The 13,011-nt window shown below is 49.6% G+C and overlaps 1 protein-coding gene across 1 annotated transcript; it reads left to right on the forward strand.

Moving 5' to 3' along the window:
• Nucleotides 1-765: 765 nt before the first annotated feature.
• On the forward strand, nt 766-6,135 carry LOC128126275 (uncharacterized). Its single transcript, XM_052764020.1, has 2 exons — nt 766-1,333; nt 6,013-6,135. The coding sequence occupies exons 1-2, from the start codon at nt 769-771 to the stop codon at nt 6,045-6,047; spliced, it is 600 nt and encodes a 199-aa protein (XP_052619980.1). The 5' UTR covers nt 766-768; the 3' UTR covers nt 6,048-6,135.
• Nucleotides 6,136-13,011: the final 6,876 nt, after the last annotated feature.

Consider the following 13,011-nt stretch of genomic DNA (forward strand, 5'->3'; position numbering starts at 1 on the left):
TTGATGCGGTGTGGTCGGTAGTATTGGGCCCGTACTACCGAGGACACCGGGTCAGTGGGAGGCCCAAGTAAGAATCCCTGGATATCTGGGACTGAGTAGGGTTGCGTGTCGAGTACGATTATACTCGGTAGAATCTCTGATAGTTTTATGTTGTATTTCAGAGATATCATGGTTAGACCGCGGCACGGGGCAAGTACGAGCGGTGTGAGTGACGAGGATATTCGTCAGATGATTCATGAGGAGGTGGCGGCGGCGATCCGGGCTGAGATCCCGGAGATGTTTGGGTCTATCAAGACCACTCTGATGGAGACGTTCGACGAGCGGTACGCCGCATTGACTGAGGCTGCAACCGCTGCAGCTACCGCAGCTGTGGCCGCTGCTAGGCCACAGGGGGGTGATTCATTGCTGTTCCGAGAGTTCAGCAACACGAAGCCACCAGAGTTCGATGGGACGCAGGATCCGATTGCTGCGATGAGGTGGATCGCAGATATAGAGGGGTGCTTCTACACTTGTTCATGCCCGGAGCACCTGAGGGTACGGTTCGCTTTGAACCAGCTCCGTCTGGGAGCCAAGGACTGGTGGAAGTTCGTGACGGCGAACTTCACTTTAGCAGAGACTGCGGCAGTGACATGGGAGGGGTTCACTACCATGTTCAGGGATGAGTACGTTCCCCCGGTGGAGCGGGAACGATTGGTTCAGGAGTTCTTAACCCTCAAGCAGGGTACTGATTCTGTGGCGGCGATCACGCGGAAGTTCCACGAGAGGGCGATGTTTTGCCCCGAGCTAGTGGCCACAGAGCAGGCTCGGATGAGCCGGTACTTGGGTGTTCTGAGGAGGGAGATCCGGGAGTTTGTGTCAAACTCCACTTACCATACTTTTACTGAGCTTCAGGCGAATGCCAGGAAGCGTGAGATCGAGTTAGAGACTCAGGCCAGGGAGGAGGCCGAGTCTCAGCAGGCAGAACGGCGACCGGCTCAGTCTCAGCCGGCAGCCAAGCGGATCAAGTCCGCCGATTCGAGGACGGGAGGTTCGAAGAACCGCACTTGCGTAAAGTGCGGTAAGGGTCACGATGGGGCGTGTCGAGCCGGTGCTTGCTACAAGTGTGGCAAGGAGGGACACATTGCTAGGGAGTGTCCCAAGGGATTTATGGTTTGCTTTCATTGCAACCAGACCGGCCATCGGAAGGCCGAGTGCCCTCAGCTTCGTCAGGGATCTGCACCTGTTGCCAGGACTACTGAGACTCGACCGGTGAAGGTCGAGGCCCCGAGGGCTCGTGGGAGAGCCTTTCAGCTGACTGCGGAGGAGGTCCGCGCTGCGCCCGATGTTGTGGCAGGTACTTTCCTTGTGAACTCTGTGCCTGCCTTAGTGTTATTTGACTCGGGTGCGAGTAAGTCCTTTGTGTCCTTAGCCTTTAGTCAGCATATTGGTGTTAGTCGTGAGTCGTTGAGTCGACCTTTGAGAGTCTCTATAGCTGACGAGAAGGTGATTTGTGCTACGGAGGTTCTTCGGGGATGTGTACTAGAGATTTTCGGGGTTGGATTCCCGATTGATCTGATTCCTATCGCGATGGGGGATGTCTGTGTCATTGTGGGCATGGACTGGATGAGCCGGTTCGGCGCTGTCATCGACTGTGAGCGTCAGTTGGTGACTATACGAGACCCTAGAGGGGGAGTTCTTTCGGTGTACGGCGAGGGTACCCGTTCGGGATCAGCTTTTTGTTCGGCCGCTAGGGCGAGGCAGTGTCTACGGCAGGGCTGTAAAGGTTTTGTGGCGTATGTGATGGATACGCGGGAGGTTTCCGAGAAACCGAAGTCAGTTGAGGAAGTTTCGGTGGTGCGCGAATTTTCAGATGTCTTTCCCGAGGAGTTGCCGGGAGTACCGCCTGTGAGGCAAGTAGAGTTTAGTATTGATCTGGTTCCGGGGGCAGCACCTATTGCTAAAGTGCCCTATCGTCTTGCACCTCCAGAGATGCAAGAGTTGTCCTCGCAACTCCAGGAGTTGCTGGGGAAGGGATTCATTCGGCCGAGCAGCTCGCCATGGGGAGCACCTATTTTGTTCGTCAAGAAGAAGGATGGTTCACACCGGATGTGCATTGATTACCGGGAGTTGAACAAGCTAACGGTCAAGAACCGTTACCCGTTGCCGAGGATCGATGATTTATTCGATCAGTTGCAGGGAGCATCTTGGTTTTCCAAGATCGATCTGAGGTCAGGTTATCATCAGGTGAGAGTACGGGATGAAGACGTCCAGAAGACAGCGTTTAGGACGCGATATGGGCATTATGAGTTTGTGGTGATGCCTTTTGGACTCACCAATGCCCCGGCTGTGTTCATGGATCTCATGAACAGGGTATGCAGGCCGATGTTGGATCGGTCGGTGATCGTATTTATCGACGACATTCTGGTGTATTCGAGATCGAGAGAGCAGCATGAGGAGCATTTGAGGGAGGTCCTTGAGGTATTGAGGTCGGAGAAACTTTATGCAAAGTTCTCCAAATGTGACTTCTGGTTGCGGGAAGTCCAGTTTCTAGGACATGTGGTTAATCAGAAAGGGATATTGGTCGATCCGGCCAAGGTTGAGGCGGTGATGAGTTGGGAGGTGCCAAAGTCACCCTCTGAGATCAGAAGTTTCCTTGGGTTGGCAGGGTATTATCGGAGATTTATCAAGGATTTCTCCAAGATCGCAGTGCCACTCACCAGATTGACCCGGAAGGGTGTTACGTTCTCATGGGGGCCCGATCAGCAGACCTCCTTTGAGACACTTCGCCAAAGATTGTGCGAAGCCCCGGTATTAGCTCTTCCAGAAGGGATGGAAGATTTCGTGGTATATTGCGACGCATCGATTTCGGGATTGGGTGCAGTGTTAATGCAGAGGGGTCATGTGATAGCTTATGCGTCGAGGCAGCTGAAGCCTCATGAGGCGAGGTATCCCACGCATGATTTAGAGTTGGGGGCAGTAGTGTTCGCTCTCAAGATTTGGCGTCACTACTTGTATGGGGTTCGATGTACGATATACACGGACCATAAGAGTTTGAAGTATTTGATGGATCAACCCAACCTAAATATGCGTCAGAGGAGGTGGTTGGATGTGGTCAAGGATTATGATTGTGAGATCCTGTACCACCCAGGCAAGGCTAATGTGGTAGCCGATGCATTGAGCCGCAGGGCGGAGAGCACTCCATTGCGAGATGTATGCTTGAGACTGACTGTGATGACTCCAGTATTGGACGCTATTCGTGGAGCCCAGGCAGAGGCTGTGCGACCAGAAATGCGGAGGAAAGAGCGGGTTGTGGGGTTAATCTCAGAGTTTGTCAAGGATAGTCGAGGCCTTATGACGTTTCAGGGTCGGATTTGGGTACCGTTCGTGGGCGGTACGCGTATTACGTTGATGGAAGAGGCTCATAGATCGAAATTCTCGATCCATCCCGGTGCTACAAAGATGTATTTGGATTTAAAGAAGGAATATTGGTGGCCCTGTATGAAGAGGGACGTAGCATGGTTCGTTGAGAGGTGCTTGACCTGCCGTAGGGTTAAGGCCGAACACCAGAGACCGCATGGCAAGTTGCAGCCATTGGAGATCCCCGAGTGGAAGTGGGAGCAGATCACTATGGATTTTATCACCAAATTGCCAAGGACTGCTAGGGGAGTTGACGCAATTTGGGTGATTGTGGATAGGTTGACGAAGAGTGCACATTTCCTTGCCATCAGTGAGAGTTCTTCGGCGGAGAAATTGGCGGAGATATACGTGAGAGAGGTGGTATCTCGGCACGGGGTGCCGATCTCGATTGTGTCAGACCGTGATGTGCGCTTTACTTCCAGATTCTGGAAGAAATTCCATGAGGAGCTGGGTACTAAATTGCATTTTAGTACCGCATACCACCCCAGACGGACGGTCAGAGTGAGCGGACAATTCAGACGCTGGAGGACATGCTCCGAGCGTGTGTGTTAGACTTCGGGGGTAGTTGGGATGCGTATTTACCATTGGCAGAGTTCTCTTACAACAACAGCCATCATTCGAGCATTGGTATGCCACCTTTCGAGCTGTTGTATGGTAGGAGGTGTCGGACCCCCATTTGCTGGGGAGAGGTGGGACAAAGAGTGATGGGCAGCACGGAGATCGTGCTCCAGACGACAGAGCAGATTCAGCAAGTGAGACAAAGGTTATTGACTGCCCAGAGCCGACAGAAGAGTTATGCAGACAGGCGCCGATCCGAGCTTGAATTTCAGGTCGGCGACTTCGTTCTCCTGAAGGTCTCTCCTTGGAAAGGAGTGATTCGGTTCAGGAAGAGAGGCAAGTTGGGGCCCCGGTATATTGGGCCATTTCGTGTGATTGCAAGGATAGGTCGGGTAGCCTACCGGTTGGAGTTGCCAGCGGAGTTGGGTCAGATCCATGACACTTTTCATGTGTCGCAGTTGAGGAAATGCATAGCCGATGAGTCGGCAGTGGTTCCATTGGAGGATATTCAGGTGGATGCGAGCCTGAATTACGCGGAGAGACCAGTGGCTATCAGGGATCGGAAGATCAAGGTTCTGAGGAACAAGGAAGTACCTCTGGTGTTGGTTCAATGGCAACACCGTAAGGGATCAGAAATGACTTGGGAACCGGAGCGCGAAATGCGGGAGCAGCATCCGGAACTATTTGCAGAATGAGACTTCGAGGGCGAAGTCTAATCCAAGTGGGGGAGAATTGTAACAGCCCGGAATCTCAGGTATTATTAAAATTATGTTTTTGGGGTGATTTAAGAGGGGACTCGGCGAGTTGGAGCCTAGACTCGCCGAGTAGGATCGCGGACTTGGTCGCGGGTCCGCGACTGGACTCGACGAGTCCAGATATGGACTCGGCGAGTCGACGCTGTTCAGCAGAAACCCTAACCGTTCAGTTTGGATCGTATTTAACGCCTCTTAGGCCGTCATTTTCAGTCTTTTGGTCAATTGAGAGGAACCCTAATCGCTGTGGACGCCTAGAGCAAGGGAGAAAGCTTTGGAACTTGGAAGAATTGGTTAGGCAAGAAGAAGAGGGATTTGGCTAAAGGAATATCAAGGAGGATTGAGTCCTGAGATTTGGGGGACACAGAGAGTGCGTTTTCAGGTAATACTCGGACCCAAATCTGTTATTTTGATGTATTTATGAAATTAGGGTTTATAGAACCCATGTAGTGATTTGATGAAGTAATGCCTTGTTACCCCACGACTTTAGTCTTGTATTAGGACCTCTAGAGGTCCAGAAGGTCCCATGAATGTGCACTTCGGGACGAGACCTATCTCAGGAAGCAGTTACTCGTCTGCATGGCATGGACTCGCCGAGTTGTTCTTCAGACTCGGCGAGTAGCTTGAAGATGTGCTGGGACTCGCCGAGTTGTTCATCAGACTCGGCGAGTGGAGTCGGGGTGGCCCCGCGATTCTTCCACGAGGACCTCGTCGAGTCAAGAGGTATACTCGACGAGTAGAAAGGGAATATTCAGGAATCTGTGAGGACGACTAGACTCGCCGAGTCGCCATGGTACTCGCCGAGTCCAGTCGAGTTGACCGTTGACCAGAGTTGACCTAAGTCTGACTTCTTAGGGATAGTCACACTTAGATGATATGAGTGTTAATGAGTTATGAAATGTTATAGGAGGGTTGTAGCTCGTTGGTTTGTGCGCGAGTGATTTCAGGAGCTGCTAGCTTTCAGCACCTACGAGGTGAGTCTTCTCACTATACTGTACCCGGAAGGGTTTGACTGTGTGACCGGAAGGTCGAATATGTTAAGTGATATGTATGCTATATGTGGTAAGTTAAGTGTTATATGGATATGTATGCTATATGTGGTAAGTTAAGTGTTATATGTGCTATGTATGATATGTGGGCCGGAAGGCAATATGTTATGGGCCGGAAGGCGATTATGTTATGGGCCGGAAGGCGTTGTATTGAGGACCAGAAGGTCAGGGCCTGGAAAGGCGTATGTGTGTAAGTGTATATTGGGGAACTCACTAAGCATTTATGCTTACAGTTGTTGTGTATGTATGTGTTTCAGGTACTAGCGAGGACCGTGGGAAGGCGCCGGCATGATCGATACACACTGAAGGATGTTTTATGATCTTGGGAGTCTGAATAATTGTATTGACCGAATAATTAAATTGTTTATGTCTTGTTTTTAATGGAAATAATTATGTTTTAAAAATGAAAAATTTGTTTGAAAAATTTGAGTTGTTACATGGGGCCTTCCAACTCGTCGAGTATACCCTAAGTCCCGCGTCCAAAAAGATCTCCACTCGTCAAGTTGGGGCTCCACAACTCGTCGAGTCCTAGTGTAAAACCCTAAAAATTTGAGAAATAAATGATACCTGTAACAAACATTAAAAATCTCACCCACTTGAACTAGACTTCGTACTCAAAGTCTGCTAATGTAAACAAATCTGGGTAGTGGTCTCGCATCTCATCTTCCGGCTCCCATGTCCATTCGGAGCCTCTTCGGTGCTGCCATTGCACCTTCACTAGCTTCACTTCCTTATTGCGAAGGACCTTAGTTTTCCTATCCAGAATCGAAACGAGCCTCTCAATGTAGTTCAGGATCTTATCCACCTGAATGTTGTCAAGAGAAATAACCGTTGCCTCGTCTGTGACACACTTCCAAAGCTGAGACACACGGAAGGTGTTGTGTATCTGGCTAAGCTCGTCGGACAGATCCAAGTGATAAGCCACCTTGCTAACTCTAGCAGAAATCCTGACCTGAACGATCCAATATATCGGGGCCCTAGCTTGCCTCTCTTCCAAAACCTAATGACACCCTTCCATGGTGACACTTTTAGCAAGACCAAATCCCCCACCTGAAACTCGAGATCTGATCGGTGCCGGTCAGCATAGCTTTTATGACGACACTGTGCAACTTGCAGCCTGTCGCACACCTGTTGGATCAACTCAGTAGTCTTGAGCACCACCTCGGTGCTTCCTATGACTCGATGCCCTACCTCACCCCAGCAAACAGGGGTCCTACACCTTCGACCATACAACATCTCAAACGGGGGTCGGTCGATACTAGCATGATAACTATTGTTATATGAAAACTCTGCTAATGGGAGGTATGTATCCCAACTCCTTCCAAAATCCAACACGCATTCCCGGAGTATATTCTCGAGTGTTTGGATTATCCTCTCACTTTGGCCGTTTGTTTGGGGGTAGTAAGCAGTGCTGAAATGTAACTGAGTGCCCAGTTCCTCGTGAAACTTTCTCCGGAATCTGGATGTAAATCGGACATCCTGGTCCGAGATCATTGACACTGGCACCCCTTGCCTAGTCACCACCTCTCGCACATAAATATATGCTAATTTCTCAGCAGAGATGCTCTCGGTTATCGGAATAAAGTGGACGCTCTTCGTAAATCTATCCACAATAAATCATATTGCATCCACACCCCTCTTTGTCCTCGGTAACTTCATGATGAAGTCCATGGTAATCTCTTTCCGTTTCCACATAAGAATGGGTAACGGTTGAACCTTGTCGTGAGGCCTCTGATGTTCGACTTTGACCTTCCTACAAGTCAAGCACCGCTCCACGAACGACGCAATCTCCTACTTCATGCAGGGCCACTAGTAACTTAAACTGAGATCCCTATACATCTTTGTGGCCCTCGGGTGAATAAATAGCTTGGATCTGTGTGCCTCCCCCAAGATCTTCTGCCGCGCACCCCCGGTTATCGGTACCCACACCCGACCACACTGTATCAGAAGACCTCGACTATCTCGAACGAACAAGGGAAACTGACCCCGAATCCGCTCTACCTTCCAATTCTCTTTCTTCAAACCCTCCACCTGAGCCTCTTTGGTCATCTATAATAATGGAGAGATCACTGTCATCCTCAAACAAACGTCCCTAATCAGAGCACTTTCTGCCTTGCAGCTCAAAGCATCGACCAACACATTGGCCTTCCCTGGGTGGTATAAGATTTCACAATCATAATCCTTCAGTACATCTAACCACCTCCTATGTCGCATGTTCAGGTTCTGCTGATCCATCAAGTACTTCAAACTTTTATGGTCAGTAAAGATGGTGCACTGAACTCCATACAAGTAATGCCTCCAAATTTTGAGGGCAAACACCATTGTCCCCAGTTCCAGGTCGTGAGTGGGGGTAGTTCGCCTCATGAGGCTTCAGTTGGCTCGAGGCGTACACGATCACACGCCCCCTCTGCATCAAAACAACGCTTAACCCTATGATAGACGCATCACAATACACCCCCAAATCATCCAACCCATCGGGTAATGCTAAAATTGGGGCTTCACATAACCTCTGTCTCAAGGTCCTGAAAGCCAACTGCTCATCCGGGCCCTACCGAAAAGTCACATTCTTCTTGGTCAAACGAGTCAAAGGTACGACGATCTTGGAGAAATCCTGGATGAATCTCCGATAGTACCCCGCTAGAACTAAGAAGCTATGAATCTCAGATGCATTCTTCGGTACTTCCCACGACATCACTGACTCAATCTTGGCTGGATCAACCAAAATACCCTCTTGGTTGAGGATGTGTCCTAAAAAATGCACCTCTCTAAACCAGAAATCACACTTTGAGAACTTGGCATAAAACATTTCCATCCTCAGTGTCTCTAATACCTCCCTCAGATGCTGCTCATGCTGCTCCTTGGTCTTAGAATAGACCAAGATATCATCGATAAACACGATAACTGACCGATCCAACATTGGCCTACACACCCTGTTCATGATATCCATGAACGATGTGGGGGCATTGGTGAGCCCAAATGGCATCACCACAAACTCATAGTGACTGTACCACATCCTGGAAGCTGTCTTCTGTATATCCTCATCCATAATCCTCATCTGATGGTACCCCGACCGAAGATCAATCTTGGAAAACCAGGATGCACCCTACAACTGATCGAACAAATCATCGATCCTCGGGAGCGGATAACTATTTTTCACCGTTAGCTTGTTCAGCTTTCGATAATCAATACACATCTTGTGTGACTCGTCCTTCTTTTTCACGAACAGGATTGGTGCTCCCCATGGGGAACAGCTCGGATGAATAAACCCTCGGTCTAGAAGCTCCTGAAGCTGCGTAGACAGCTCCTACATCTCGGGCGGAGCTAGCAGGTACAGTGTCTTGGATATCGGAGCGGCACCCGACACCAAATCAATGCGAAACTCCACTTGCCTTTCCAGAGGCACCCCTGGAAACTCATCGGGAAAGACATCGTGAAAATCTCGTACAACCGATACACTACCCAATCTGTCTTGGGCTCAACCCTCGTATCCGAGATGTATGTTAAAAATCCCGAACAACCTTGATGGAGAAGTCTGCTAGCCCTCGCAACTGAACAGAGGTTTGGCCCCTATGAGGCCCTCTCCCCATGAATAACTAGTTCTCCCCCACTTGGGGTTCGAACTCTCACCAGCTAGCGCTCATAATCTATCATGGCCCCATTGCCCCCAACCAGTCCATCCCGACAATCACCTTCAGCCCTCACAGCGGTATCAGTACCAGATCAACCCGAAACCTCTCCCCAAATACATTCAGGACACAGTCCCAATATACCCTCACAGCACTCACAGTGCGGTCATCTACAATCTCAACCTCAAGCAGGGAATCTAGAGTACCTGGAGCATCCCGGAACTTCTTGCTAAGCGCAAGAGATACGAACGATCGGGTAGCACCCGAATCGAAAAGAACGTGAGCCGACATATCAATGACCAAAAAGGTCACTATTCATGAGCACATATATAAAAATAAGTAATACAATTCAATATCAAGCAGGAAAATAAAATACGTACCAACCACGACGTCTGGCGCTGCCCGAGCCTCCTCGGTAGTGTAACAGCCCGGAATTCCAGGTATTGGTATATTTATGATTTTGGGTATTTTAAGAGGGGACTCGGCGAGTTGGAGCTCAGACTCGCCGAGTAGGATCGCTGATCTGGTCGCGGGTTCGTGACTGGACTCGGCGAGTCCGGATATGGACTCGGCGAGTCCACACTGTTTAGCGAAACCCTAACTTCCCAAGTTTGGGACATATATAAGGGGCCTTATGGCCGTCATTGTTCACCCTAGTCCTTTGAGTGAAACCCTAATTCGATTGTGAGCATCTGGAGCAAGGTAGAAGACCATTATTGATCTTGTAAGTATTATTTTGCAAGGAGGAGGAGGCTTGGTTAAGGGAACAACAGGAGAAGCCATATTCTGAGGGTTGGGGACACAGAGCAACGTTATTCATGTAATATTTTCGAGTTGTTCCCTTCTATGTTGATGTGTATATGGATTTAGGGTTTATGGAACCCTTTTGTGGCAAGATTGAGTGTTTCCTTAGTCCCCCAAGCGATTGGAACCCTATATTGGGACCCTTGGAAGTCCAGAGTGTCCCACGCCTGAGCTTTTCGGGAATCAATGGAGGTTTTGGATTGGAATCCTTATGCCTTAGGTCAAAACGTCAATTATGAGTCATGGGGTGTATTATGAGCACCGAAATAAGGACTTTACGTGATGAACCAGTCTAGGAAGGCCAGACCTATGAATTGCCGGAGCAGATCTGACCTTAGAAAGCAGTTTGAGCGGTTGCATGGCATGGACTCGCCGAGTCCGATGAACAGACTCGACGAGTAGCTTGAAGATTGCCTTAGAATGGTCATGTCCGGGTTATGGGTTGGATCGGTGAGTCAGGGCGAGTTAGAGAGGGTTAACAGGTGGTCTGAGTCGAACTGGGACTCGCCGAGTTGTTCTTCAGACTCGGCGAGTTGAGTCGGGGTGGCCCCGCAATTCTTCCAGGAGGAACTCGTCGAGTCAGGGGGGATACTCGACGTGTAGAAAAGGGAATCTTAGAGAATTGGTGAGAACGTTTAGACTCGCCGAGTCGCCCTAGCGCTCGCCGAGTCCGGTCAAAGTTGACCGTTGACCAGAGTGGACCTGCGTTGACTTCTTAGGGATAGTCAACATTAGAGATATAAAGTGTTAACTAGGGACGTATGATGTTATAGGAGGATTAGAGCTCGGAGAATCGGGCACGAGGGATTACCAGGATTGTGAGATATCGAGACACGCGAGGTGAGTCTTCTCACTATACTTTACCTTGAGTAGGTAACCAGAGTTATATGATAGAGTATTTGTATGCTATGTATGTTATGTGTTGCACTGCATTCTTCTATGTGATTTATGCTATGCTTGTTTACAGAGTTAGAACCTGAGGGTTCACAGAGTATGGGTGCACGGACCCACAGAGTTATAGCCTCGAGTGGCTAATATGTGTTATGTGGTATTTTGGGGAACTCACTAAGCTTTATGCTTACAGTGTTGGTGTTATTTGTTTCAGGTACTAGTGAGGATCGCGGGAAGGCGCCGACCTGATCAGTGCACACACGCGGGATTCTATATTGTGTGATCTTGGGGTTTTTTTTATATGTTATGAAATGAATTACAAACAATGATGTTTTTATGAATATTAAATGAAGTTTGTCTTTATAAAATGCGAAAAATTATTTTTAAATTCTTGGTGTTACAATTTGGTATCAGAGCCTTGGTTTGAGGGATTCGAGTACACCTTCGGGCGTATTTGAACTCAAACTGAGGATTTGAGATATAATTTTCAAAAGATTAAAAGATTTTTGAAAAGACACAGAGCAAGAGATGTGTGTACGATCAGCCCGCGCCCGAACGGTGATTTCCCAAAATACCCTTACATTATGTGATGTTAATATTGATATGATGTATCTGCATGCTAGAGTAGGCTAGGCACTGCTACTAGGACTAGATTGGCCTGATTTGTGATGCCTTAGCCTAGGGAGAGGTGAGCTGCTATGAGATGCTTGAGAGTGAGTAGGTAGCAGCGAGGGACTTATGAGAGATCTATTAGAGAGTGGTCTACGCATGATAGAGTACTTGAGACCTGGAATCCGAAGAGGAGGACTTGGAGTGTATTCTGGTGCGGTGCGGACTGTAGTATTGGGCCCGTACTACTGGAAGCACCGGAGCGGGGTGCAGCCCAAGTAAGAATCTTTGGAATGCCAAGAATCAAGGAGGAAAGAGTTGACGAGTGTGAGTGTGTTCGTGGGGATTCTAAATTTATTGTATGTCGTATTTCAGCAGTAGATCATGGTGAGGAAACGTTTCACGTCCGAGAGCAGTGGTACCAGTGAGGAGGATATCCGCCGGATCATCCAGGAGGAGGTAGCTGTAGCCATCAGGGCAGAGATTCCAGAGATGTTTGGGTCCATAAAGACCACACTGATTGAGACGTTCGATGAGCGTTATGCCGCTCTTACTGAGGCTGCTGCTGCAGCGGTGACTGCTGCAAGGCCGTAGGGTGGGGATGCGTTACTATTCCGGGAATTCAGCAACACAAAACCACCAGAGTTCGATGGGACCCAGGATCCGGTGGCAGCGATGAGGTGGATATCTGATATTGAGGGGTGCTTCTTCACTTGCTCGTCTCCTGAGCATTTGAAGGTCCGATTCGCGCTGAACCAGCTTCGCTTGGGAGCGAAGGACTGGTGGAAGTTTGCAACGGCGCATTATTCGCCTGCTGAGCTTTCTGCGGTGACCTGGGAGAGGTTCACCACCATGTTTCGAGATGAGTACGTTTCCCAGGTGGAGAGGGAGCGTTTAGCACAGGAGTTTCTGACCCTTAAGCAGGGTACTGAGTCTGTTACAGCAATCACGAGGATGTTCCACGAGAGGGAAATGTTCTGCCCTGAGCACGTGCCCACTGAGCAGACACGTATGAGTCGCTACTTGAGCATCTTGAGGCGGGATATTCGGGAGTTCGCTGCAAACTCCTCGTACCGGACATTTGCCGAGCTTCAGGCAAATGCCCGGAAGAGGGAGATCGAGCTTGAGACTCAGGCCAGGGAGGAGGCGGAGTCTCAGGGGAGGGATTGGCGACCGGCACAGTCGCAGCCGGCCGCCAAGCGGGCCAAGCCTGCTGATCCCAGACCAGGGAGCCAGAAGGGCCGCACTTGCGGAAAGTGCGGCAAGGGGCATGACGGAGTTTGTCGAGCGGGGTCTTGCTACAAATGTGGCAAGGAGGGGCACATG

This window comes from Lactuca sativa, chromosome 5 (genome assembly GCF_002870075.4).
Source record: "Lactuca sativa cultivar Salinas chromosome 5, Lsat_Salinas_v11, whole genome shotgun sequence".
NCBI classification, from domain to species: domain Eukaryota; kingdom Viridiplantae; phylum Streptophyta; class Magnoliopsida; order Asterales; family Asteraceae; genus Lactuca; species Lactuca sativa.